Raw genomic sequence first — 24,741 nt, forward strand, 5'->3', positions numbered from 1 at the left:
TAGTAGCTTTTAGCATGAAACAGTTGGTTGGGTAATAGAAATTGAACCTACCAAACAATGAATTATCCCATCTTTGAAAATTATTTCTCTGTATTTCTTTCCTCACAGAACATCCTGTGGGAGAGGTGATTAAGTTAGACTCTAATGGCTCTCCAAGAAAAGTCTGGGGCAAAAGCCCTGCGGATTCTGTGCTGAGGATGCTAGGAGAGGCTGAGCTCCAGCCCCAGACAGGACTGCTAGAGAACACGGCCTTTGAAAGTGGTAAGCACAAGAAGGAATACTACCAAAAGTTAGTGGGCTAAGATGTCTCCATTCTCTTGTGTGGAATTATTTTACCTTCTGGGGGTTGGCTGTTGTAAATGGGAATGAGTTCTGACCCCATCAAACCTGGATGAAATCTAAAGAATAGGAAATCTGGATGAGGGAGCTGCAAAAGTTCAAGCAGGTTTTCTGTGCGGGGAAAATGTTGAAACAATTAAGATGCATGGTGTATCTTTGAAGAGATGTAGGAATTAAATTGAGGAGAAGAAATGTAAGTATGTGTAACATCATCCTGGGACTGGGAGGCAGTGCTGGCCCAAGACAGAAAGGAAGGATTCTGGATCTCTGAATCTTAGGTGTTTGAGTGTTGTAGCAGCACCTGAGGAAGAGCAACTGTGTATCAGAAGCCTTCCCACTGGACAGCTTGTTCACAGACAGGGAGTGGATGGGACTGTGTCCAGACAGGAGCAGTGCCTAGGCATGTGTGTTACCTTTTGCGTTCTTTTCTCTCTGTTGCTCCTCGAGGTTTAGTGTAAACTCATATCTAACACATATGAAAAATGGACTTAGGACATGAGGATGTTGATTGACATATTCTGTAGTGTCAGCTAGATGCTGAGAAATAGACTATGAAAAGAGCCTGTGCACGTTACTAACAGTCAAGAGGAGTTGTTAGTTCTTACTAAGGGTGAACAGTGTCCTCTCTGACTTCCCATTTCAAGGTCTTACCACTTTCACATCGCCACACTCAGAAACGAGTACCTTCAGAGGACACTTCAACCATCTATATCTAAACCATAAAAAAGAAGTAATGAATTGAGATAGAGGTCACTTGACATTGATTTCTATTTTTCTCCAATCATGTCAGCCAGGCATGTGAGGAAATTGAGTGTATTTAGGGTTTTCCACTTGGGTACAATGAAGTGAGTTCAATGAGGTGAGGGTGTATTCAAAGGAATAATTCTAATGATGACTTTTAGAAGGATGTAAGTGGGGATGATGGAGAAAGTGTGACAGGGTCAGTCATTACACGTACTTGCAAAATCAAACTTTTTTGAGATTATAATTACAATATTTCCCCCTCCCTGTTTTTCTCCCTTCAAGCCTTCCCAATATACCCTCCCCTTTTTCCTCCAAATCTATGAAAAATCAAATTTTTACAAAGCTAGAAGAGGGCCACGTAAGATGGTCCACGCCTTTAATCCCAGCACTCTCTGAGTTCAAGGCCAGCCTGATCTGCATAGGGAATTCCAGGCCAGCAAGGGCTACATTAGAGACCTAGTCTATAAAAGCTATAGTAGAGGGAGATGAATAAAAACAGCACTAAAAATTAGAGATGGGAATTCCTAAAATTGGAGTTTTTGAGGAGCCATAATAATTTATAAGGTCTCTAATATATGACTTATTGAAAAGCTGAGTTAATAGTGTAATTCAGAGGTCTCTATATTAGCAGGATTATTTATTGTATATATAAAATCATCTACCTATGACAAAATTGATTTGGGGGAGTTAGTACACTGGCTGGTATAAATGTTCAACACAGGGATGATGAGAGTAGATAACTACAGTCAATTGTTCTATGATAAATCTGTTCTTTCGTGGAAACAGCTACAGTGTGCAGAGTTTGTAGCAAATTAGAAGTAAATATTATAGGGAAAACTACATATGAAAAACAAAGCTATATGAAAAACATAATTGAAAAAGTTGGTTAATAATTTTAAAAATTCGATTCTGATACAGGTGTGTTAATTTTTCCCCCAAAGGAAAAGAATGCAAATTGTTAACCACCCTGGAAGTCATTATGAAATGAAATTTGGCTGTTACATTATCTTAACTCATTTATTAGTTTTTAGTGTGTAAGAGAGCTTCACCAGTAACCACCTGTTGCAGCAATCTAGGTTTTTGTTTTTCTTTTTGTTTTTTTCTCTAACTGTCATTGCAAGTAACTTCAAAACCCTTTGAGAAGAGTAGACTTTTCATTGTTTTGCTTCTACAGAGATTCATCCTGAAGGGGAAAACTACAAACCCTTACTCACTGGAGAAGAGAAACCAGAATGTATTTCAAAAGAAATAAACCCATCAGCTACTGTTGATTCTATTGAAACAAAAAGCCCAAAGTTTAGTGAGATGCCTCCACCAGTGTTGGATGGAAATGTGGAAGGTATGTTGAAATGCATTCAAATGAGATCAATTTTGTTTGATACTGAAATTATCAAAGAAATCATCAAAATGTGTGTGTATGTTTGAGTAATTCATCTCAAATTAGGCTTGCTGTTTTTAGTAACTGTCTCTTTTTTTCTTCCCGTTTTGGTTTTCAAGACCAAGAGTCTTCAAGAGTTTCATTATGTGGGTCAGGCTGGTCTCCTAGAACTCAGAGTCCCACTCTTGCTGCTGCTGTTCTAGAGCTACAGGCACATACAACCATGTGCACTAGTGACTGGCCATTCTAGTCCATTATTTTATGGATCAGGGATTGAGTCAAGACTGGGCTTGTGATTTTCCTAATACATCATGTCTTTGCCTAAGAGATCAGGTGGTGTGACACTCAGCTGTCGGTGAGACTACCTGATGGCTTTTCTGCCATCTTGGACGGTACACCTCAAAGGCTGAGTGAGATAGTCCCCTCTCCCCTATTAAGGAGCCTGTCCCGTTCTGGATTCTTCTACCTTTTTTTAAAAAGCTTTTCTTACTTTATGGATGTAGGTGTTTGGCCTGCATGTGTGTCTGGGGCCTGCTAAGCCAGAAGACGGTGATACAACTGAAGTGTGAGGTGGTTGTGAGTCACCGTGTGGGTGCTGGGAACTGGACCTGGGTCCTCTGGAAACAGCCAGTGCTGTGAACTGTTACGCCGTCTCTCCAGCACTGTTTCCCATCTTATGTGAGTCATGCTCTGGTGGAGGTTCTGAGGTGAGGGACGTAGGCTTCAGCTCGGAGAGGGACAAGTTGTACAGAATCCACAGCCATCTCAGGTGCTATGGTAAAAGTCGCTTATGTTGTTTCAAGTTAACCAGAGAACTGAACTGGGACCGTTAGCACTTCTATTGGTCAGAGCTGTCACAAACCCAGAGTCAATTCAAGGTAGAAAACTAGGCCTGCCTCTCAAAGGGAAGAGTGTTAAAGAATCTGCAACCATCTTTAACCCACCAGTTTGCTCATTAACTAAAAATTAACTATATTCCTTTCACATACAGATTGACATTTTAGTCTCAAAAAATTGCCATGGAGCTTTACTGAACTAAATAAACTTTTTTTGTGATGCTTTGACTTCCAGATACCAACCAGAGGCTGCCAATTTTCTTTTCTTTCTTTCTTTCTTTTTTTTTTTTTTTTTTCTCGAAACAGGGTTTCTCCTGTGTAGCTTTGCGCCTTTCCTGGAACTCACTTGGTAGCCCAGGCTGGCCTCGAACTCACAGAGATCCGCCTGACTCTGCCTCCCAAGTGCTGGGATTAAAGGCATGCCTGTTGGTATTGGAAGTAATTAAGTTTTGAATTACAGTGAAGTCTCATGAATGGCATTAACATCCTTCTGACAAGAGGCTGGAGAGCTAGCCTTTTGTTTTATACCATGCTAGAAATACAGGAAGAAAAAGGCTGCCAGTGTACCTGGAAGAAAACCTTTCTCCAGAACTGACCAGTGCTGCCATCCTGATGCTAGATTCTCTGACCTCTGGAGCAAAAGGAAATAAATTTCTGTTCAAATATTCATTATTGTAGCCTAAACAAGACAGCATGTTGTGCCCTTCTTAAAAAGAGTAGAAAATTTAAGAAGAAATAAAGTCAACTAGTAGGATGTGTATGCATATAGTGGAGACTGTATGGCCTAGTTTGGAGGTTGGCGAACTTAGCGATTCCTGCAGAGAGTTGTAGAGTAAATATTTTAGGCTTTGTGAAAAGCATGGTCACAATTTGAGTCTATAGGATGGAATGCGTTGGTTTTAATACAGCTGAAGATCACTAGGGAATTGTTAGGTCTCTGACCTGCCCCTTTAAGAAGCGGATCTCTCTAAGCAGTCCAGCCCACAGCCTGAAGAAACCAGGTCTTGCTCCTCTGCAGTTCTCTCTCTGGGACAGAGAGTTAATTAAGAAGCCGTCTGTCCTGTGGTTTTACCACCCCTGATTTACAGTGCTGCACTGTACCTGGCTCCTCTGTGCTCCCTGTCAGTGGGCTATGTTGAACAAAAAATCATGTGATACCAGCCCCTGAAAGGATAAAAAAGTCATATATTTTCCTTTGTTTGGAGGATTTCCCCAAAGTTGACCCCCGCCTGCCATCCTGTCCATGACAGCTGTCTCCCTCTTACTTTAAGCTGTACCTCTTATGGAAACTCCTTTCTAGGTTCTACAGGGAAAGCTCTCCTCCATAAGGCCCCCTTCTTCCTGTTGTCTGATAGAAGGTGCTGTTCCTTTTTAATACTTCCCTACCTCAAAGCACGATCGTGTTTCCCATTATCTTGAGGCCTTCTCTCCCAATACAACTCATCCCAAAGGAAGAGTGGTATCAGCTTCTTTCTAGAAACAACCAACCCATTTGCCACCTCCTCATCCCCATTTAACAAGAACAGAATTACAGATCAAAAAACGAAATAAAAAAGGTTCTTCCTCCTTAGCACTTACCTTGTATGAATGACCCAAACATTCATGTTAGCAACAGATAAAAATTATTAGAATTTGTATGTCTCTTGTCTTTCACAATGGGACAGATCATTAGAAATTTTAAAACAGACAAGAAAAGCATGTCTGATTCCATGAAAAAGTGGACATGGTGTTGAATTAAGTAAGCTAGTATATGATCTCAGACAGGAACAAGAGACACCTCAATGGGGCTGGAGAGAGGGCTCAGCAGTTAAGCACTTGCTGCGCAGTCATGCAGCCACACAACATGTCTGCCGTCCTGCAAGCGCTCCTGACTTCACCTGTAGCCTCTGCACATATTCACACACACACCTTGCATATATGCATCCACTCATGCAGACCTATACATGCACATAATAATAAATAAGCAAATGAGTAAATAGAATCACTTTAAAGACTGCCAGAGAAACAGAGATAGTTCCCTAACTATGAATTATTTGAGAGTATGGACAAATTGATTTAGCATACTCTAGTTCTTCTCGAGGCCATTGTGAAAGTCCAGGTAATCGTATTGGTTTTCTTTTGTGGTCGTTGGAAGATAGATTTTAAAGATTAAAGTTTTCTTACTATTCATTAATAATACAGGCTATTTTCCCATACTTGTAATAACAGGTGTCTTTATTCTTTAGTTTTCATACCTTCAAGTGAATTTACATATTACTATAATTTTAATTGAACATATATTTTATATAATGATGAGGAGTATTGTGCACAGTACACAGTATTTTTGTTATAACAAAAGGTGAAAGAACTAGTCTTTCATTTCAGAAATGACTATGCTATAGAACTAGAACAAAAAGCTTGAAACAGTTGATTTTTATATAATTAGCATTAGTTAAACTAATTGCAGTGATAACGTATAGAAAGTTCATTCAGTCCATTCTCGGCAAACTTTCCTCTGACATCTCCTGATTTTGCTTTGAAGATCCTGATGATTTGGAAACGGAAGTTCTACAAGAGCCAAGTAGCACAGACCCAGATGGGAGTTTGTCCCATGTGGTTAATGACGTGTGGATTAGTGAGAAAGAAGCAGCTAAGGAGACTGAGTATGTTGTCCCTTCCTTTCCTTTTCAAAGCCAAGTCCTTTAGTAAGCTCTTTAATAAGTAATGCTGGAATAAACTAACACTCTAGTTTAATAACTTCATATTGTAATGCCCTAGAAAGTCATTTGATTTCTTAATAGGTATTAACATGGGTAAGAAATCAAAAACTATATGAAGATAAACAATAAATGTCTTGCCAGCCTATATTTCCATTCCACCAATTTCTGATCTTTCTTTGCAGATAATTTTTAGTATGTATAAGCAAACTACAGTCTTCATCCCATTCCAAATGCAGTTGCTAATATAGACAATGCTTCCTGCCTTTTTGTTTTTTTTTTAAATTTTGTTTGTGTGTCTTTGCAAGTGTATGCTTACATGTGTGTGCACAAGTACTATATGGAGGCACGAAGGTACATTGGGTCCCTTGGGAGTTGGACCTGTAGTATTTATGAGATGGCTTGTATGTGTGCGCTAGGATCCAAACTCTGGTCCTCATGAAAGAGCAAGTGCTCTTAGCCACTGAGCCATCTCTCCATGCTCACTTTGTTTTTATACAAGCCAGTAGTCTTGGGGCCAGGGAAGATGACTGAGCAGTTAAAGAGGGCTTACTGTTCTCGCAGAAGACCTGGGTTTGGTTCCCAGCACATACATGCCAACTCAGACCCCTGTAACTCTAGATGTAGGGCATCTGATGCCCTCTTCTGCCCTTCAAGGACTCTTATGCACATGTGAAGCACACACATACATACATATAAAATAAATACTTTTTAAAAAGTTTGTAGTTTGAGAAATCTCACATTAATATGTGAACGTTCTCTATCCTATATTCTATTATATGGATATAAGACAACTCAATAACCTACTGCTTGATGAGTATTTATTAATACTGTATGTTGTGATGCTGCAATGAGTAATATTTTACATCAAGTATTTTTGCAAAAGTAGGTGTGTATTTTTTGAAACAGGTGTAATTTTTAGATAAATTGTTTGTAATTTAGTCATTCTTCAGAGATTTGACCAATATAAGCTTTCTGAATGAATGAGTGAATGAATAAACTAATGATTAATAATTGGGTAAGAAGTAGAAAACATACTGTGCTTACAAGAGAAAGGATTATATGAAAATTAGAAAAATACGTGGACAAGGGAGTTCAGGATGCTAGTAGACGTGGGTTTCATTTTCTTTACATAAGGGGACTTTTCTTTGTAATGAACTGTGGCATTTGTTTATTTTGTTTGGTTTTCCTGTCTGTGGCAGATTGGAAGATAATGTTGCCACGCAGCAGAGTGAAGTTTGTGAAGATAGAATTAGGGGGAACGTGGACCAGTCTTGTGAGGATCATATAGGTAAGCTCCACTGTATTAGTCGAATTCTTTCTGGAAGGCTTCTTAACACCAGCCTGTCTAATTTGGGCCCCATATTTAAGAGCATTTCTTATAAGTCACCATAATTCTATTTTAAAAATAGGCCTAGAGAACAGGAACCTGTAATAGCCAGCCCGGTATTGTGGTAATATAAGCAGTTAACTTTTCAGTTATATTGTTGAAAATGAAAAGACTTATTGCTAAAACAAAACCAGTATGCTAAGGGCACTGAATAAACTTGTTTCTTTTTAAAATACTATTGGTTAAAATATAAAACAATATAAACAATTTTTTTATTTTATAGAGACAAACTGAAAAATTGATTTTCTAAACTATATTTTTTATGTTTCTTTAAATTTCTATATTTTAAAACTTCCAATATAATGAAAATATATATTAAATTAAATCATTAAAGTAAGCGGGGCGGTGGTGGTGCACGCCTTTAATCCCAGCACTTGGGAGGCAGAGCCAGGCGGATCTCTGTGAGTTCGAGGCCAGCCTAGGCTACCAAGTGAGTCCCAGGAAAGGCGCAAAGCTACACAGAGAAACCCTGTCTCGAAAAACAAAAAAACAAAAAAACAAAAAAAAAAATCATTAAAGTAAACATTATATCTCCTTAAAAATTATTTATAAGATAGTATACAGTATACTTATATGTATACCTTAATTTTATTTTCCTGGTATGAATTTTTTTATGGAATTCATTTTTTAATTAAAAAATATTGTATATGTCTGAGTGTTTTGCCTGCATGTAAATAATATTTGTTCCACGTGTAGTCTTGGTACCTACAGAAGCCAGAAGAGCATGTTAGATTCCCTGGAACTGTAGTTACATGGTTATGAGCTGCTATGTGCGTCCTGGGAGCCAAACCCAGGTCCCCTGCAAGAACAGCAAGTGCTTTAACACTAAGCCATCTCTCCAGCCTGTTGGGTGGGATTTGTGTTAAATATTTTATGATACTTGTTGATATTTTCAGAATTTTAAGTGCTATTATATAGATTTATGATATGATCTCTTTTTATTCCACAGAACCTGCAGTAGATGATTCTCGGCAGTCTGGATGTGATGTAGAGAAGTCAGTACAACCAGAACCGTTTTTCCAGAAAGTGGTTCAATCTGAGCACATGAGCTCAGTTCAGTCAATTCATTGTTCACCAGAAGAATCAACTTCCCTTCGATCTCGCTCTGATTCACCGCCAAAAACTAGAACCAAGAATTCCTTACTGATTGGGCTTTCGACGGGTCTGTTTGATGCAAACAACCCAAAGGTAAGTGTGATCTTGGATGGATAGTGTTCTCTCCACTGATAGCATGGCTTGATTGCCAGTGCTGGGTTTTCATAGATTCAAAATCCAGACAAGTACAAACACACACACAAAAGCAGCCAAAAGCCCCTATTTTATTGGCTAGAGTTCTTTTTAGTGGTACTAACAAACAGCTATGGAGCTATGGTTGCTCTCCCAATAAACATCCTACTTGGGGAATAAGACAGAGTTTATAGCAGGCACTCAGAGTTGCTGGTCTGAGGAATTGTTTTCCCAACTACCTATTCAGTGTTACCACATCCAGGTCCCACATCAACACACAGATACCTCAAGTGAAAGAATGTGGCTGGTTTCTGCAGCCTTGGTGTTCCTGTGATTCTGTTGAGGGGCAGGGAGAGAAGTATAAGTCCCTTCCTGATAGTTCCTTGGACTCCTGTATGCCACGGTGGTGGCCCTTGTGGTTTTCACTCTTTTATGGGCAGCTTTATTTTACAAATAGGACTATGTGGTGCAGAGTAGAGACAGCTTCCATCTGGATTCTCTTAGTTTCCCTGCCTGCTTCCCTGCAAAGCTCTCCTCTGGCTTAGTAAAGTCATTCACCTACTTTACTTATATGTAATTTTTATATATGCATACCAACCAAAATATGTCATGTATATTGTTTGTGTAGTTATTTTATTGTATATATTACAGTATTACAAATATTGTTTTAATATTATTAAAAAATAAGTCATTTTATTAAATATTCCTTCATTATCTTGAATGACCAAATACTGCATTAAGTTGCTATATCATTTTTATTATTTGTTCTATCATTTTCTCCTTCCTTTTCCTTCTCCCATACCCTCCCCTATACCCCTCCTTGCTTTAGTTCAAATTCGTGACCTCTTTTTCCATTAATTGTTGTTAACATGCATATATGTATATGCATATATATTCCATAGTATAGCCTGCTCCATCTGTCTGTTACTTATATGTATGTTTCAGGGCTAACCATTTGGTCCTGAATCACTAATCGGTGTGCTCTTCCCTGGTGAAGACTATTTATCTCACTCTCAGTATTCCTTAGTTGCCTGTAGTTCTTTGTGTAAGGTTGATGAGGCAGAGTGGGCTTTGCCATACCTGTTGTTGTCCTTGTTCAGCTCATGTTTAGGCTATCATAGTGGTAAGACTTTATGGGTGTAGCTTCTAACGTTATTACTAGGAGATACTATCTTAGAACAAACTCCCTGATCCTCTGGCTCTTACACCTTTTCTGCCCCTTCTTCTGCAATGTTCTCTGAGCATTAGCTGAAGGAGTTGTGTTGTAGGTGTATCCATTGAAACAGGGCTCCAGAACTCTGCACTGTGGTTGGTTGTGGTTTTCTGTGTTGGTCTTGTTCTGTTGCAAAGAGAAGCTTCCTTGATGGAAAGTAAGGACTATACTTACACTCTTTGAGTATCAGGAGAGACATTTAGAATATAGTTAGATAGAAATTATCCTGGGTTAGTAAAGTGGAGGTTGTAGATTCTTCTCCAAGATCCATGACTTCACTAGCCATGAGTAATTGGCTAGGTTTCCAATTCCAGGTATGATCTTCCTCTTGTTGAGTGGGTCTGAAGTCTAAGTAGAGAGCTGTTGGCTACTGCCAAGGTCTGTGTCCCACTGCTGTACCCTTAAGGTTATAGTGCTATGCTAGGCAGTGTGTTTCATAGGCATTATAGCGGGGAAGGACTGTGCTAGGCAGTGTGGTTCATAGGCATTATAGCGGGGAAGGACTGTTGGTTTTTTCCCCTACTTTGGGAACTTGCATGTAACCTTCTGGTTCCATGAAAGCTAGTCATCAGAGTAGGTCTTCAGGTCAGTTCCAGCTCAGGGACATCTGGGCCCTGCATCTGAAGTGCATGGTGTCTTTAGCAATAGTGACCTTCCACCTCAGAAGGGGCAATCTATAGCCTGTAATGTTTTGGGAGTCAATCTCTTGGAGAACCCTGACCTGGAATGGGAATTTTTGTTAGATTATTTTTGTATCACATTTTTAACAGTATATTTCTATCATTGAACCTCTATTTTTTTAATCCTATAATTATTTTTGTGAAATAAATTTCTACAAATATTTAATTTAATAAATTTCTCACAAATATTTTGTGAAATAAATTTCTATAAATTTCTACAAAATTTATAATGCTTGACTTACTTCTTTTTAGAAAATAGTTTTGTGGCTAGGGAATTGCTCAGTCAGTAAAGTGTAAGCTTAAAGGCCTGCATTTGAACTCCCAGCACCATGTAAAGCAAGACAGGGTAGTACCCAGCTGAAATCCCAGTGCTGTGGAGGCAGAGCAGGAGGATTGCTGGGGGTGCTGTCCAGCCAACCCAATCAAATTGCTGAGCTCCTCGTTTAGTGAGAGATCATGTCTCAGAAAATAAGGTAGAGAGAAGTTGAAAAAGACACTTGGCCGGGCGGTGGTGGCGCACGCCTTTAATCCCAGCACTCGGGAGGCAGAGGCAGGTGGATCGTTGTGAGTTCGAGGCCAACCTGGTCTACAGAGCGAGATCCAGGAAAAGGCGCAAAGCTACACAGAGAAACCCTGTCTCAAAAAACCAAAAAAAAAAAAAAAAGACACCTGACGTAGATCTCTGGTCTACACACACACCTACACATGCACATGGACACATACACACATACACAAATAGTTTTTGTGCTCTCAATGCCTCAAAAATGAATGAAGAATATCTGTTTCTCCATGTGCTAAATAGCTCCCACTAATATAATTTACTTAAAATTATCTCTTTAATGAAAAATTAATAGTATTTGTTTAATTCATATTTTTATATCTGTGAAATTGAATATGTTTATGTATTTGCTCCTATATCTAATTGAATTGCTAGAATTCTTCAATCTTTAACTGTGTTTCAAAATAAATCATTTTGTTTTTCAATTTAATTTTCTAGCTGAATGTGCTTTTATTGGTGAAGTATTTATGTTTCTCTTAAACTTGGAAATGTTAAATTCTGTTGCTTACTCTAAATAGCAGACATTAGAAGATTTAAACACTTGCATGGCAGGCACTTTACCAACTGAACCATTTCCCTAACCCCCCACGTGCTTTCCACAGAGCTGTCAGTAGCCCGAGCTTCTGAACTTACAGTGTGTGATGCTTTTGAGTATAGGTTTCCTCTTAAAACCTCAGGTGAGCTTGAAGACTCCTATTGAAGTACTTATTCTGGGAGATTTTAGCCATAATGCAGATTTCATGTAGATTTCAGTGAGAGAAGAGGCAGGAAGGAAAACAGAAACATAGCAGTCCATGGCCATTTCAGATAAGAACAAAAGTTTTCACACCTATTCTGAGATCAGCAAAGTCATCAAAGTCATCACTGGGCCAGTGTAGTAAATAGTCAGATTCATAATGGTAGTCAAAGCCTCATAACTGAACCATAAAGATAAAAATTGTAAGTAATCCATTAAACTAAAATGGTGTGATCTAACTTCTTATAAAGATTGTTGCTGCTGAATCATGTCTTTTTAGGTTAAGTTAAATTACTTCTCCTTTTTTAATAGTCTTCTCTTACCCACTTCCCTTCTCAAGGGCTTTGCTCCATTGCTTTTCTGCTCCAGCTCAAGTCATCTTCCTCCGTAGTGGATCATTTCTTCATTGTTATAGTAAAATGCAAGCCAGGCTTGACCGCATGTCCTTTTGACTTACCGTCTGTTTCTCAGCTATTTTTCATGTCTCAGCATCGTAAATATGTTGTAGTCTCTACACGTGCATTCACTTCAAGTACATTCTGTATGGCTTTCGACCGTTCTTCCACTAAACGGCTCTTGTCAAGATGGCAGCTGGTAGTACATTGCCATTTCCTGAACCCGTTCTCTCCTTTCTCCATGCTGCTGCAAAATTGTTTCTGCGCTTTGCTTGACATCATGCTCTCCAAGTTTCTCTATGAACTGTTGATGACTCTTGCAGTCTCCTTTGGTAGTAGCTCCTATGCTACAGATCTGTTTTTTTTTTTTGTTTTTTTTTTTTTTTGGTTTTTCGAGACAGGGTTTCTCTGTGTAGCTTTGCACCTTTCCTGGAACTCGCTTTGGAGACCAGGCTGGCCTCGAACTCACAGAGATCCGCCTGGTCTGCCTCCCGAGTGCTGGGATTAAAGGCGTGCGCCACCACCGCCCGGCAGATCTGTTTTTTAAAGTGTGTTCTTCAACTGTCAAGTGAAATAAATGTTCTGTGTCAATTAAATCAAATAAGTTGATAGTGTTGTTCAAGGCTCCTGTATCTTCACTGATTTCTTTTGTATCCTTGAGCTGTCAATTGCTAAATGAAGGTTGAAATTTTTACCTATACTTGTACTGTTTCCTCTCGATTGTGTCAATTTTTTACTCTATGTATTGTAGAGTTCTGCTATTGAGTGAATAAAAATCTAGTATTGTTTTGTCTTCTGGATGAATTGATATGTTACTGTTATGACATGTCCTTTGATAGTGGTATGTAAGACTTCAAAGCTTTGCCAGTTTTCTTTGTACTTATTTATTAAGTACTCAGAAAGAATGGTGAAATTGCCATTCAGTTGCATTTAAATTAAGAATTCTTATGGCTTCTTGAACCCACTCCTTTATCAGTATGAAGTGAATCTTGTTATCTCTAGTCATCTCCTGATCTGAAGTCTGCATTGTCTGGTTTTAATACAGTCACTTCCTGTTTCTTATGTTTAGCCTTTGTACTGTATATAAATGTTTATTTATATCCTTTATTACTTTCATTTGATATTTAAAGTAGATTTTTCATAATTAGTAAGAGTCCAGTTTTGCTTTTTAAAAATATTTATGCGTGTGTGTGTGTGTGTGTGTGTGCATGCATATGCATGCATATTTGTGTGACTGCACATGTGGAAGCCAAAGGACCAAGTGCTTCCCTTACATGATTTCACTCTTTTGGTACTTCTGTGGGCAAGAAACCATTACTATCCCTACTTTACATGTGAGAAACTAAGGCACTTAAATTATACAACTCTAAGACTTTAGCTAGAATATCAAGTCAACAGTCTGACTCCTTAGTATTTTCATTATGTGCACATATGTATATGTATAAATTTTTATTATATCTTTGTGTGTGGATAGGCATGCGTGTGTGCCATATGCACAACTGGAAGTAAGAGGATAACTTGTAAGAGTTGGTTTTTTCTTTCTCCCACCTGGGTCCTGGAGACTGAACTCGGGTTGTCCCATTTGGTGGTAACCACGTATACCCATTGACTCATCTCGTTGGCTCAGATGTATACTTTTTAAAGGGAGGGATTATTTATCTTGACTCATGATTTCAGTCCACTATGGCAGGGAGGGCCATATGTCTGCTGTTCACCTACTGACTATTTGCTTATCAAATATTTATCATTCATTATATTCTAAGCCATGGGCTATAAATGTGTGTGTGTGTGTGTGTGTGTGTGTGTGTGTGTGTGTGTGTGTGTGTGTGTGTGTAGATTTGTAAATAAGGTTCTTAACCTGAACGGGATAATACTCTAGTGGAAGATAAAAAAATAAGTAAGATGAATTATATGAATTATAAAATAAATAAAAAGGTAACTTTGGATGTTAAATTACTGTACTCAAGGTCAATTACAAAGGGTGTAATTCTCACCCTCCTGGCACTAGCTGTGTTTCAGTAAGTATCAGATGCCATCACCGAGGAGGGTGAGTTCACAGGACCTCTCAGCAGCTGCAGGAGTCTCTAAGACAGTAATTGTGCACTTTGAGTGACCTCAAAAGGCATTCCTATAGGTAACAATATACAGTTTTATTTCAGTGACCTCAAAGGGCATTCCTATAGGTAATAATACACAGTTTTCAAAGCTCTGAGGAAGACTTTTGACATTTCTACTGTAAAGAAGGGGCAAATTTTTGAGGAAGCAGGTTGCGTTTAACCTGATTTAAACATTATACAGGATGTGCAGTCAAAACATTACATGATACCTGTTAATATGTACAATCTTTATCTTTTTATGTGTCAATAGAATCAATTTAAGAAAATAGAACTAGTTACAAATAATCTGAAAAAATAAAATGAAATACATTCTTGATTGTGCTTCTTCATCTTTGAGTATCCAATACATACAAAAAATTAGTTTCTGGAAGGCATTATTATAAAACTATAGGAATATACTGAGAATATTCCCATCTAGGAATTTATTCACCTGTAATAGTTACTTATGCAAGATCTGTTCATACAGAAAGATTTGTCTTCAGTTTATGCTAGTATTCCTTTGAGGCCTCACCCTGTTTTGTACATAGTGTGAAAAATTCTCCAGAAAACTTTATGTATTTAGCTTGAGAATGCTGTTACAGATGTTGTCTGCCACATCTGCCTCTTTCAGGTTCCTAAACCAAGTGAAGTAAATCATTAGCATCAAGTCAATCAATGCATATCGAGCTGTAGTGTATGCTAGGTGCTGTGTTTATAGTAATGATACAATGTTTGTAGCCAGGAGAGGGAGTAAATGAGTGAAAAACATTTGTAATAATTCCTATAATGGAGAAATGAAAATGGATAGTGTACCAGTAAAGAAGAAATGTTTATGTCTACATCAGGGTTAGGAAAGGAAGGTTTCTGGTGCAGAAGTTTGAAAGGTCTGGGCCTTCAAAAACATTTAAAGCAAAGCAAGTTGGCAGGCATGGAGCAGCACCATGTGATTGAGGTAGTGGGCCTCTGAAGGAGGTGAGGCTGGAGCGAAGACTCACCAGGTAAGAACACTAGCTGCTCTTCCCTGGTTCAATTCCCAGAACCCACATGGTATCTCACTGTCTGTAACTGCAGTCCTAGGGAATCCAGTGCTCTCTTCTGACCTTTGTAGGTACTGTATGCATGTGGTACAAGGACAGACAGATGTGCAGACAAGCACTCACACTTTAAAACAACAACAAAACCTTTGTTAAAATCTCAAAGTGTGAAGAAAGGATACCAGTCATTCTTGTTCCTAATCAATAGTTTTCAAATGTGTGGCTTAGTCAGAGCTTTTCAGGGAGAGAGTGTTGTTTGGGTTTTTGGTGTGGGAGGGGGATTTGTTTTGTTTCCACATCAGGAACACAGTGTTTGAAGAGATCAAAGTATTGTTGGCCAGGATTATCCCTGTCTCCTTACCTGGTTCCTGTCCTCTGTCGCTCAGCTTCCTTAGACATTTCTTCAGAGGCCTAAGATTCAGGAAATCATACTAAAGCATTCATTTAATGTACTTTAAATAGGTCCTGTTGCGAAAAGCAAATGTAGTACTAGTTAACTGAATTGTACGGTTATGCACCCACACAGACAGTGATTAGTGGGTTAGTTGATGATTGTAAGACAGGCAATGAGAGTAATGCTTTCATGGCTGCTGCCCGTCAGTGGGGATGTAAGTGATGGCCTGAAACCAGCATAAGTCCCGGAAGTCTGTTCTCCTTTTACACACTTACTTATACGATGTTTCAGACGAGTTGTAGATTATACCCCAATACATAAATTAGTTTAAGACTGTGCATTATACACCAGCAAGCCATTAGCAACTGTTACAATAGTCATTAACGTTAATTAAGTAAAAGATTCATCTATGTCATAGCCAAGGTGAAATGAGAGTTATGAACCATACCGTATTTCTGAGGCTAGAAAATATGCATTTCTTGTTATTTCCTCTGGAAAAGATTTCTCTTCTGGAGGTTTCTTTGTGCAGTGTCTCATTTTCTACCCAGCCTGGCCTCAGGCTTTCCACACTTCTCTGTCTATGCCTGCCAAGTGTGTGTGTACACCACCACACCCGGCTGGCTCCTTTAGGTTTGGTAATAAGTGATGGCTTCAAGTCTGTTTCTTCTGCAAACAGAGAAGCAGATTTCCTAAGGTAATTAAATGCAATGGTTTGGTAAAAAATGTGGGCATAACAGTAAGTGGAGATTCTCAACAGTAAATTTCAAAAAGTCTAAATAAAATAAAGTTGTGGTTTTCTCACAATCTTCCCTTTGCAAGTTACAGAATCTGGATTACCAGAGGAACAAAGCCCTTGTCTCTGTAACAGCCCATTTTGCAGTGTGGCTCACAACAGTGGTTACTCTGTGTGGTCCTGCAAGGGAATGAGAGTGTGTGTGTGTGTGTGTGTGTGTGTGTGTGTGTGTGTGTGTGTGTGTGTGTGTATTGGTTGACAGAAGGTCTGTGTAACTTAGATAGCAAGTGAGGAAGTGGTATAGTTAATAACTCTGATAGAAATTGACTAATTTCACCAAGACTCCAGCCTGGACAAGTGACTAGTCACATGGTTGAAGGTGGAGGAATTTCTAGTCAAACTTCTTTATAGAAGGGTTTTGTCATTTGCCAGTGATTGATTGTGTTCTAACAATAGAGTGAGTATTCATTCTAAAAAAATTTTGACACAAGCATGATTTTATGGAATATTAGAGATAGAGTCTGGCCTCACCACTACTTCAGTATATCTGGACAGAGTTCAGGAAGATATACTTTTGGCATGCACAGTTGACCTGGCTGTTTCCTGGGGTGTTTGAATCACTTTATGCCTCCTCCTCTGCTATTAGAAATACTAGCAGTGCTCTCAAAGAACGTCAGTCGTGAGTCCCGATGCCTTCCCTTTATGATTAACTGCTACTATGAATACTTGGTCAAATACAGTTGTAAATACTAAAAGACAAGTATCTAGCATTAGTAGGTAGCATCCGGTTACAGTGTGAGGAGACTGACAGTGCAGTGTATCTTTTTTGCTCTCTAACAGAAGGAAGTACCAAATTGCTACCTTGCCTATGCCTAGTTTGTGGGGAAAGACCATAGTTTTGGAGTAGTCTGCAGTATTCTTAATTTTCTCTTGTTACTAGAACATTCTAATTCACTAAAATTCAAGCAAGTATAGATTAGGATTCGGAAACAGCCACTCACTGTCCCCACTTATCTCTTGAGAGGTAATTCAGCCTACTTTGATTTCATAAAGATGGCTAATAAATGTATAATACCAATTGTCCATATAGGATAGTCAACTTTGCCAGCCATGTGTACAGTGTCCCCAACATTGTCCCAGAAGCTTTAGTGTAATGATCTCCTGCTCATGATCACCCAGGCAGGAAACCTGCTTTCATAGTGCAGCAACGCCAACATGTACTTAGAGAGGAAAGCCTAAACTTTGTATTTGTAATGACTGTTAAAGAAAATTATTGGTGTATTTCTTCCCGTGAGTTTTCTAAAATACTAACGTTTGCAGGGTTAATTCATTCCATGAGAACTAAAGGAATGCGGTAGACAGCTGTGTCTTAACTCTTCAAATTTTCAGCCTTAAGATGGCATAAGTGGGGGAGAGGGGAGATGGCCTAAGAGTCAGTCAGATGACACGCACAGCGTCAGTTCTGTTTCTGGTACAGCCAGCTGGGAAGTCTGACTGTGATTCTGCCGCAGCGCCCAGCCCTTGAGTTCGCCTTGGATTGGGCAGCATGAGCTTCCTGACCCACCCCTTTGAGCCCCAGTTTCAGGACTCTCTGAGTTAGACCTGCTTTTTCCCTGAGTGCATGCCAGTCCTTTTACTCGGGGATTCATCTTAAATAATAGATGTTATCTGGTTTTTCTAATACAGTGAGCAGCAGCTAGTTGTAAGAACTGTTTTGAGGGAGCAGTGTTGAAGTATTTATGGTAGTAATCAGACTGAAGAAAATGTGCCTGTAATGAACGACTTCCTAGTATAACTAGAGGATTGCTAATTCGTACTTTATATTAAGACTTGTACAGATTAAGAGAATCCTTCGATGCAGCACGTGATGTGAAGTCACTAATAGGACCAGCACCTAATCCTTCTCTGTCTCATGTGTTTCCCTTAGTTTGAGGGGGGAAAAAGGTAATTGATACTAAAAAGGAAAGGAACACTGTTTCTGAAATGTAAGGTTCCCTGAAGCATTGCTCTTGTTTGAATTTATAACATATTCCCTGGGATGAAGAGTTGAGGGGAACCCATACCTAAAGTAAGCTCTCAAGCAAGGCTGTGGATTGCCTGGATTTTCAGGATTGCTTTCAGTTGGTGCCAAGACAATAAAATATACTTTAAGCAATATGAAAAACCAGGAGAATCAAAACCGAGAAATGAAGGGATCTAGGGCTATACCTCAGGGGTGTAATCTGGGCATAATATGCTCACGGCCTTAGCACGAAAAATGAGAGCAGAAATGTTGTGATATAATGTTTTTACTGTGGATAAAGATGACGATCCATTTAAAACATAAAGTTAGTTGCAATGGCAGCACATAACCATAATTCCATGTGCTGCTGCAGAGGGCAAGGCAGGACCGTAGGTCAAAGCCAGCTCAGACAGCGTTCCAACAGCTTCATGTAGTCTGTGAGGAGGCACCAAGGAGTGTTGTGAGCACAAAGGCTTGTCCTACAGATACACCAGGAAATGAGTATCAACCTGAGATACTGTCCTGATGGATATCGAAGTTAATGTGCATAGTGGCACACACCTGTAACTGTAGAACTTGGCAGGCAGAAGCAGGGGGGTCACATCCTGGGCTAAGTATTGGGTGCGGGGAGTTGTTTTACCTATTAAAAGGAATAAACTAAAAATGAGGTGTATTTTTTTGGATGAGCTAAAGTTTTCTCAGCCTAAATATGTGGCATTCTCAAGTATAAGTATGTAATTAATTTATTCTATTCGTTTTTGGTGATTAGCAGTCAACCTGAGTAGATTATTACAAGCTGCCTACTTTACATACTGCTGGCTTATTGTACATGTGGCCCAAATCCTAATAATTCCAATGCTGCATGCGAGTGCACCTGCAGCCTCAGCACTGGTGGCAGTGGGAGTCACTCAGCTGCCTCAGCACTGCAGCTGTTGTTCAGTGCTTTAGCAAGCAGTATTTTTTATTTTTTTACCATTTTTACCAGTTTCACTAGTTTGTAACTGATAATCATTTCCCTTAATTGCTGTAATATGTGAACTATGTTCCGAGAATAGGAATCTATCCTTTATTATTCTGAAAAAGCTACACTAATAAGATTGACCAAATATGCAACTTTGTGTTCATATGTTAAGCACTATGTTTTCTTCAAAGCCTTCCCTCTCTCTGACACCGAGTTCTTTTCAGGGCCTAGTACTCAGATGCCACTCTCAGGTTCCTTTAGAGACGTGTGTACAGTTATTTGTCTCCTGTCCTGACTGTCATCACATCCTAATTGTTGAAAGGTTGGCGCATGGAGACCCTTCGTATTATTCCTGCTCTTGTCCAACACTGATTTACATTTTCAACACCTCCACTGTATGTGGTTTTCTTGGCATAGTTGGCTGAGTTCCTTCTCGGGGTTGTTACAAATGATTCAGAGCTTGTCCTTGCAGCCTTCCTTTTGAGTGTGAGGACCCCACTCAGCCCATTCTCGGGGAGGCAAAGTCAGGTTTATCTTTACACTGATAAGGTCCCTGCTTTAACCCATGGAGCTAGCCAGCAGCTCCTGGGAGTAGGTGACAGGGCTTCGCCACAGTCTAGTTCCCTTCAGTTTCAGCAAGTCTGCCCAGGCAGCGTTGACCCAGGAAGGGGGAGAACTGCGGGATGAGTGAGAAAGAACCAATGGGTATTTCTGGTGCCTGACTCCAGGCCATGGGTATCTCTGAAGAACCACTCCCACTCTTTAGAAGGTAGCCAACGTGAACTTCTGTGCTAAAGCCCAGTCACTACTCACAAGTTTAGTTTTCTTGTTTTTAAAAAAAAAAAAAAGCTGAATTTTTAATTTAATTTTTTGGGAATTTCTTACCTGAGTGCTCTGTTTGCATCATTTCCATCCCTCCATCTGCCCCTCCAACTCCTCCTTGTATTACCATATCCTCAAATTCATGACCTCTTCTTCAAAAATTATTGGTATACACATATACATCTGTGTATTTGAGTCTATTTAGGGTTGCTTATGTGAGCCAGATTTTAAGAAAATTGGGTTCTGCTGGGCGGTGGTGGCGCACGCCTTTAATCCCAGCACTCGGGGAGGTAGAGGCAGGCAGATCTCTGTGAGTTCAAGGCCAGCCTGGGCTACAGAGTGAGTTCCAGGAAAGGTGCAAAGCTACACAGAGAAACTCTCTCATTAAAAGAAGAAGGAAGGAAGGAAGGAAGGAAGGAAGGAAGGAAGGAAGGAAGGAAGGAAGAAGGAAAGAAAGAAGGAAAGAAAGAAGAAAGAGAGAAAGGAAATTAGGTTCTAACCTCAGGCAATTTGAATCCTTTCAATCTACATACATAATTTAAATATTGTAATTAGTAGTAGCTCAGATTGTTGTCCTTTTGCTTTTAATTCTCTTCCTCCTAATAAGCAGTCTGTTAATCTGTCTGTCAACCTGTCTGCAGATGCTGAGGACATGTTCACTTCCAGATCTGTCCAAGCTGTTCAGAACTCTGATGGATGTTCCCACTGTAGGAGATGTTCATCAAGACAGTCTTGAAATAGATGAGCTTGAAGATGAGCGCAGTAAAGAAGGGCCCTCTGATTCTGAGGACACGTGAGTATAACCATTAACAAATGCGAGTATCACTGTGATGTCCAGAGATCATGGCCTACAGCTGGCTTTTCATCAACCTTCAACTTCTTATAACTTGGTTAAATATAGTCAGCCTCTTGATAATGTATGTCTGCCTCTAAATAATTACTATCTCATTGGATGCTTACAAAAATTGTTTCTATTTGTGTTCACTGCCTTTTTTCCCATTGACATCTATCTAGTAGTCAGATGTGACTATAGTAAAAAGTTACTAAATGGTGATTAAATAGTTAATTTTCACAGTATAAGGATTGTTGAATAGTGCAATCTCCATTATACTAGAATTGCAATGGGAAATTGGGAAGTATTAAATACCTGAAAGTTTCCTATCTGTCTTCTGACATGTTTGATTTTAGGACATATCAGTGGTGAGGTAGACTGGTTTGTTTGTTTTTTCTTTTTTCTTTTTTTATTTAAAAATTTTGTTTTCATGTTACATACCAACCACAGTTCTAGACTGTAGCTGGAGAGTTTGCTCTCCGGGTCCTGCCAAACCCTACCCGTCCGACAACCCACTTATAAAACACACAGACTCTTATATTATTTAAACTGTTTGGCCTAATGGCTCAGGCTTCTAGCTATCTAGTTCTTACATCTTAAATTAATCCATTTCTATAAATCTATACCTTGCCACGTGGCTCATGGCTTACCGGCGTCTTTACATGCTGCTTGTCATGGCTGCAGCTGGCAGTGTCTCTCCCACTCAGCCTTCCACTTCCCAGAGTTCTCCTCTCTCCTTGTCCCGCCTATACTTCCTGCCTGGCCACTGGCCAATCAGTGTTTTATTTATACAGAACGATATCCACAGCACTAAACTGGTTATTTTATTTGTGTGATATATGTAGGAGTGGGAGGCAGGGTAACTCTGTGTGTGTGTGTGTGTGTGTGTGTGTGTGTGTGTGTGTGTGTGTGTGTGTGTGGTGTGTGATGTGTTGTATGTTGCATGTAACTTCATTGCTTTCACAAAATTCCTTTCTTGTGATTCTTGGGGATTATAGAACTCAGAAAGGAAATGTACCGATATTTCTGAAAGTTATGGGAAATGTTGACCAAGCCTCCGATAAGAATCATTCTTGACCTCTTCAGTTTTAGCCTTCCCAGCACCTCAGACAAGTATCACATACTTGAGGGGGTGATACAACCTAAGTATCCTGTAATGAAGTGCTAGAAAAAGTGCAGGGTAGGAGTCTAGTGCCGAGGGTGCAGGGCTGTAGCTCAGTAGTAGAGGAGCTTAACATGAGTCAGGATTGCTGCATCTGACATTGTTACTTTTCAAGTTCCAAACTGCCCCTTCTCATCAGTCCTCACAGAGACCTATGGGTTGTTACTAGACACCTGGTGGTTTGGAGGAAGTCACTTTCGTCCCCTGTTTTAGCAGACTTACTAGTGAACACAACATTCAGCACCTGGTGGTTGTGAAGTGCTAGGTAGTGGATTTTGTGGAGGGTCTCCCTGGAATAGAAGTAGAATGAACAGTTTTTAAGTGAGCCAGCCGCTGTAACTAAATTATTCCTAAAGTACTATTCTGTACTGTTGTTTGTCATTGAAAACTGATTTTTGTTCCATATCTTTCTCAAGATTTTATAATGGGAAAGCCAACTGAAAACTAAGCCCGGGGTCAGATTTCAAATGACATGACACAGTTTTTTTTAAAGTGCTGATTTAATAAAATACTGAATCTTCTCAGTTTTTCTTACGGTGTCAGGCCAGCCTCACTGTTAACTCCCATATGCCTTGGCCATTATTTACTCAAGCTAACAAGTAAGTTACCAGCAGGTCAGTATCATCATCAGATGGTCATTGCATCAAAGGTTACATGAGTTAGACTTCTCATTAGACACCAAGTCAAAAGACTGTCTCTTGTTCTGACCAGGTCCTTTTCTGTAGCTTCCACAAAGTCCAATCTCGAGTTAGTATACCTAAGTACAAAAGAAAAGTATTTCTGTGTAAATGATTATTTCCTTTTTCCACTAATATAAATTGTCTTCAAGACCTCACTTAGTATTTGTATTTGAGAGTTGAGTGTAAACTTTTGGAGAGGTCATCCTCAGCTCTGTACCTAACTTAAGCTGCATTTCTAGTGGATGAAACCCTCTGCCTAGGAACATCCCTCAGCAAATGTCTTCACACATCCAGACTCTCACAGAACTCTTAGTCTGCAGGATGTCCTCAGAGACCAGCCTTGAGTATGCGTCTCAGTTACTGTATAATGCTCAAGGACAGAGGTTAGTCCTGTTTGCTGTTCATTGATAAGGCCTGGAGCTATGTCAGACTCTGATTTACAGTTTTGATGTCTCTAACATGAATTTAAAAATAGGATGAAACTGCTTTGTAAACTCATGTGCTATATAAATATAAGGTCTTACTGTATAGACTCTTTTTTTCCACATTTTAAATCTCAAAAATAGAATTTATATGCTGCTCAGTGCTTTGAAAACAGGATTCTCCTGTTAGGATTATAGTAGTTGACTTATTCTTGGGAAAAATCTACTTACATATTTTAGAAATGTTTTCAAGAATATGCACAAAAGATGTTTCTGGTGACTATTATATTCACTGTATCATCATCATATTAGCCTAAACCAAAATACAGATACTATGTAAGACCTTGACTACTTGTCTCTACAAGTTCAAATACATTCACAAGGAAAATTTTGCATATAGTACACAGCTAGTATCCACATGAAGATTGGGATGAACTTTCTTTTCAAAATTACATGTTTTTCAAAATTTCTTTTTTTCTTTCTTTCTGTTTTGTTTTGTTTTGTTTGAGACAGGGTTTCTCTGTGTAGTTTTGGTGCCTGTCCTGGATCTCGCTCTGTAGACCAGGCTGGCCTCAAACTCACAGAGATCCGTCTGGCTTTGCCTCATGAGTGCTGGGATTAAAGGCATGCGCCACTACCACCTGGCTCAAAATTTCATTTAGACATTTGAATATTAATTAATTTTTAGAAAACAAATGGTAAACATCTTTGCCTTCTTAAATTGTCCAACTACGACTGGGACAGAGACACAGAGCATTATTTCAAATTTTAGGCAGTGACTGATGCTATTAGGTACATGATTCTCCTTGGCAAATCAGGACCAATTTAAGCAAATCATCTTCTAGTTTATGAGTTGCAGAATATCCCTCATGTTCTATATTTCTCAGTTGTATTCATCCTCACTTTCTTAATTAAAACTCTATAGGCTTATTCAGACTTCTTTTTATCTCCAGTTAGTACTTTTAAGTGGGAGAGAATGCATATGCATGTGTGGAATTGAAGCACCATTTCAAAATGAGTTAAAGTTTAGGCATCGTTCAGTGTAATTCTTTAAATTCCAGCGTGTTTGGAGAAACTGACACAGATTTACAAGAGCTTCAGGCCTCAATGGAGCAGCTACTTAGAGAGCAGCCCGGCGATGAATACAGTGAGGAGGAGGAGCCGGTCTTAAAAAGCAGCGAGGTGGAGCAGACGGCAAGGGGGACAGATGCCGCGGAGGAGGACGACAACCCCAGCAGTGAAAGCGCCCTCAATGAGGAATGGCACTCAGGTGCGTGCTGGCTTGCGGGCCTCTTTCTCTCTGTGCTCAGTCGGTTCAGGCAGGAGGTCTCAGCTTTAAAGCTGAAGTGTGCTTCCGTCTTCTGTCGTGTGTTCACCGTGTGTGTTTCTCACAAGTGTACAACTGCTTTT

The 24,741-nt window shown here is 39.5% G+C and overlaps 1 protein-coding gene and 1 long non-coding RNA gene across 7 annotated transcripts in view; one reads left to right on the forward strand and one right to left on the reverse strand.

The window, feature by feature from the left end:
* Nek1 (NIMA related kinase 1) overlaps window positions 1–24,741 on the forward strand; it is a 131,761-nt gene that overhangs the window by 100,348 nt on the left and 6,672 nt on the right. For all 6 annotated transcript variants that reach the window (XM_052752340.1, XM_052752339.1, XM_052752338.1 and 3 more), the window contains 7 exons: window positions 109–261; window positions 2,258–2,422; window positions 5,819–5,939; window positions 7,196–7,284; window positions 8,333–8,571; window positions 20,877–21,028; window positions 24,393–24,601. In XM_052752340.1, the coding sequence (XP_052608300.1) occupies window positions 109–261; window positions 2,258–2,422; window positions 5,819–5,939; window positions 7,196–7,284; window positions 8,333–8,571; window positions 20,877–21,028; window positions 24,393–24,601 (1,128 nt within the window). The remainder of the gene's footprint in view (window positions 1–108; window positions 262–2,257; window positions 2,423–5,818; window positions 5,940–7,195; window positions 7,285–8,332; window positions 8,572–20,876; window positions 21,029–24,392; window positions 24,602–24,741) is intronic.
* Window positions 21,036–24,741, reverse strand: part of LOC128119143 (uncharacterized) — a 54,523-nt gene continuing 50,817 nt past the window's right edge. The window contains exon 3 of the long non-coding RNA XR_008221478.1: window positions 21,036–22,986. This is a non-coding gene — a long non-coding RNA (uncharacterized LOC128119143). The remainder of the gene's footprint in view (window positions 22,987–24,741) is intronic.

This window comes from Peromyscus californicus, unplaced genomic scaffold, assembly GCF_007827085.1.
Source record: "Peromyscus californicus insignis strain IS unplaced genomic scaffold, ASM782708v3 Scaffold_23__1_contigs__length_62951481, whole genome shotgun sequence".
NCBI lineage: Eukaryota > Metazoa > Chordata > Mammalia > Rodentia > Cricetidae > Peromyscus > Peromyscus californicus.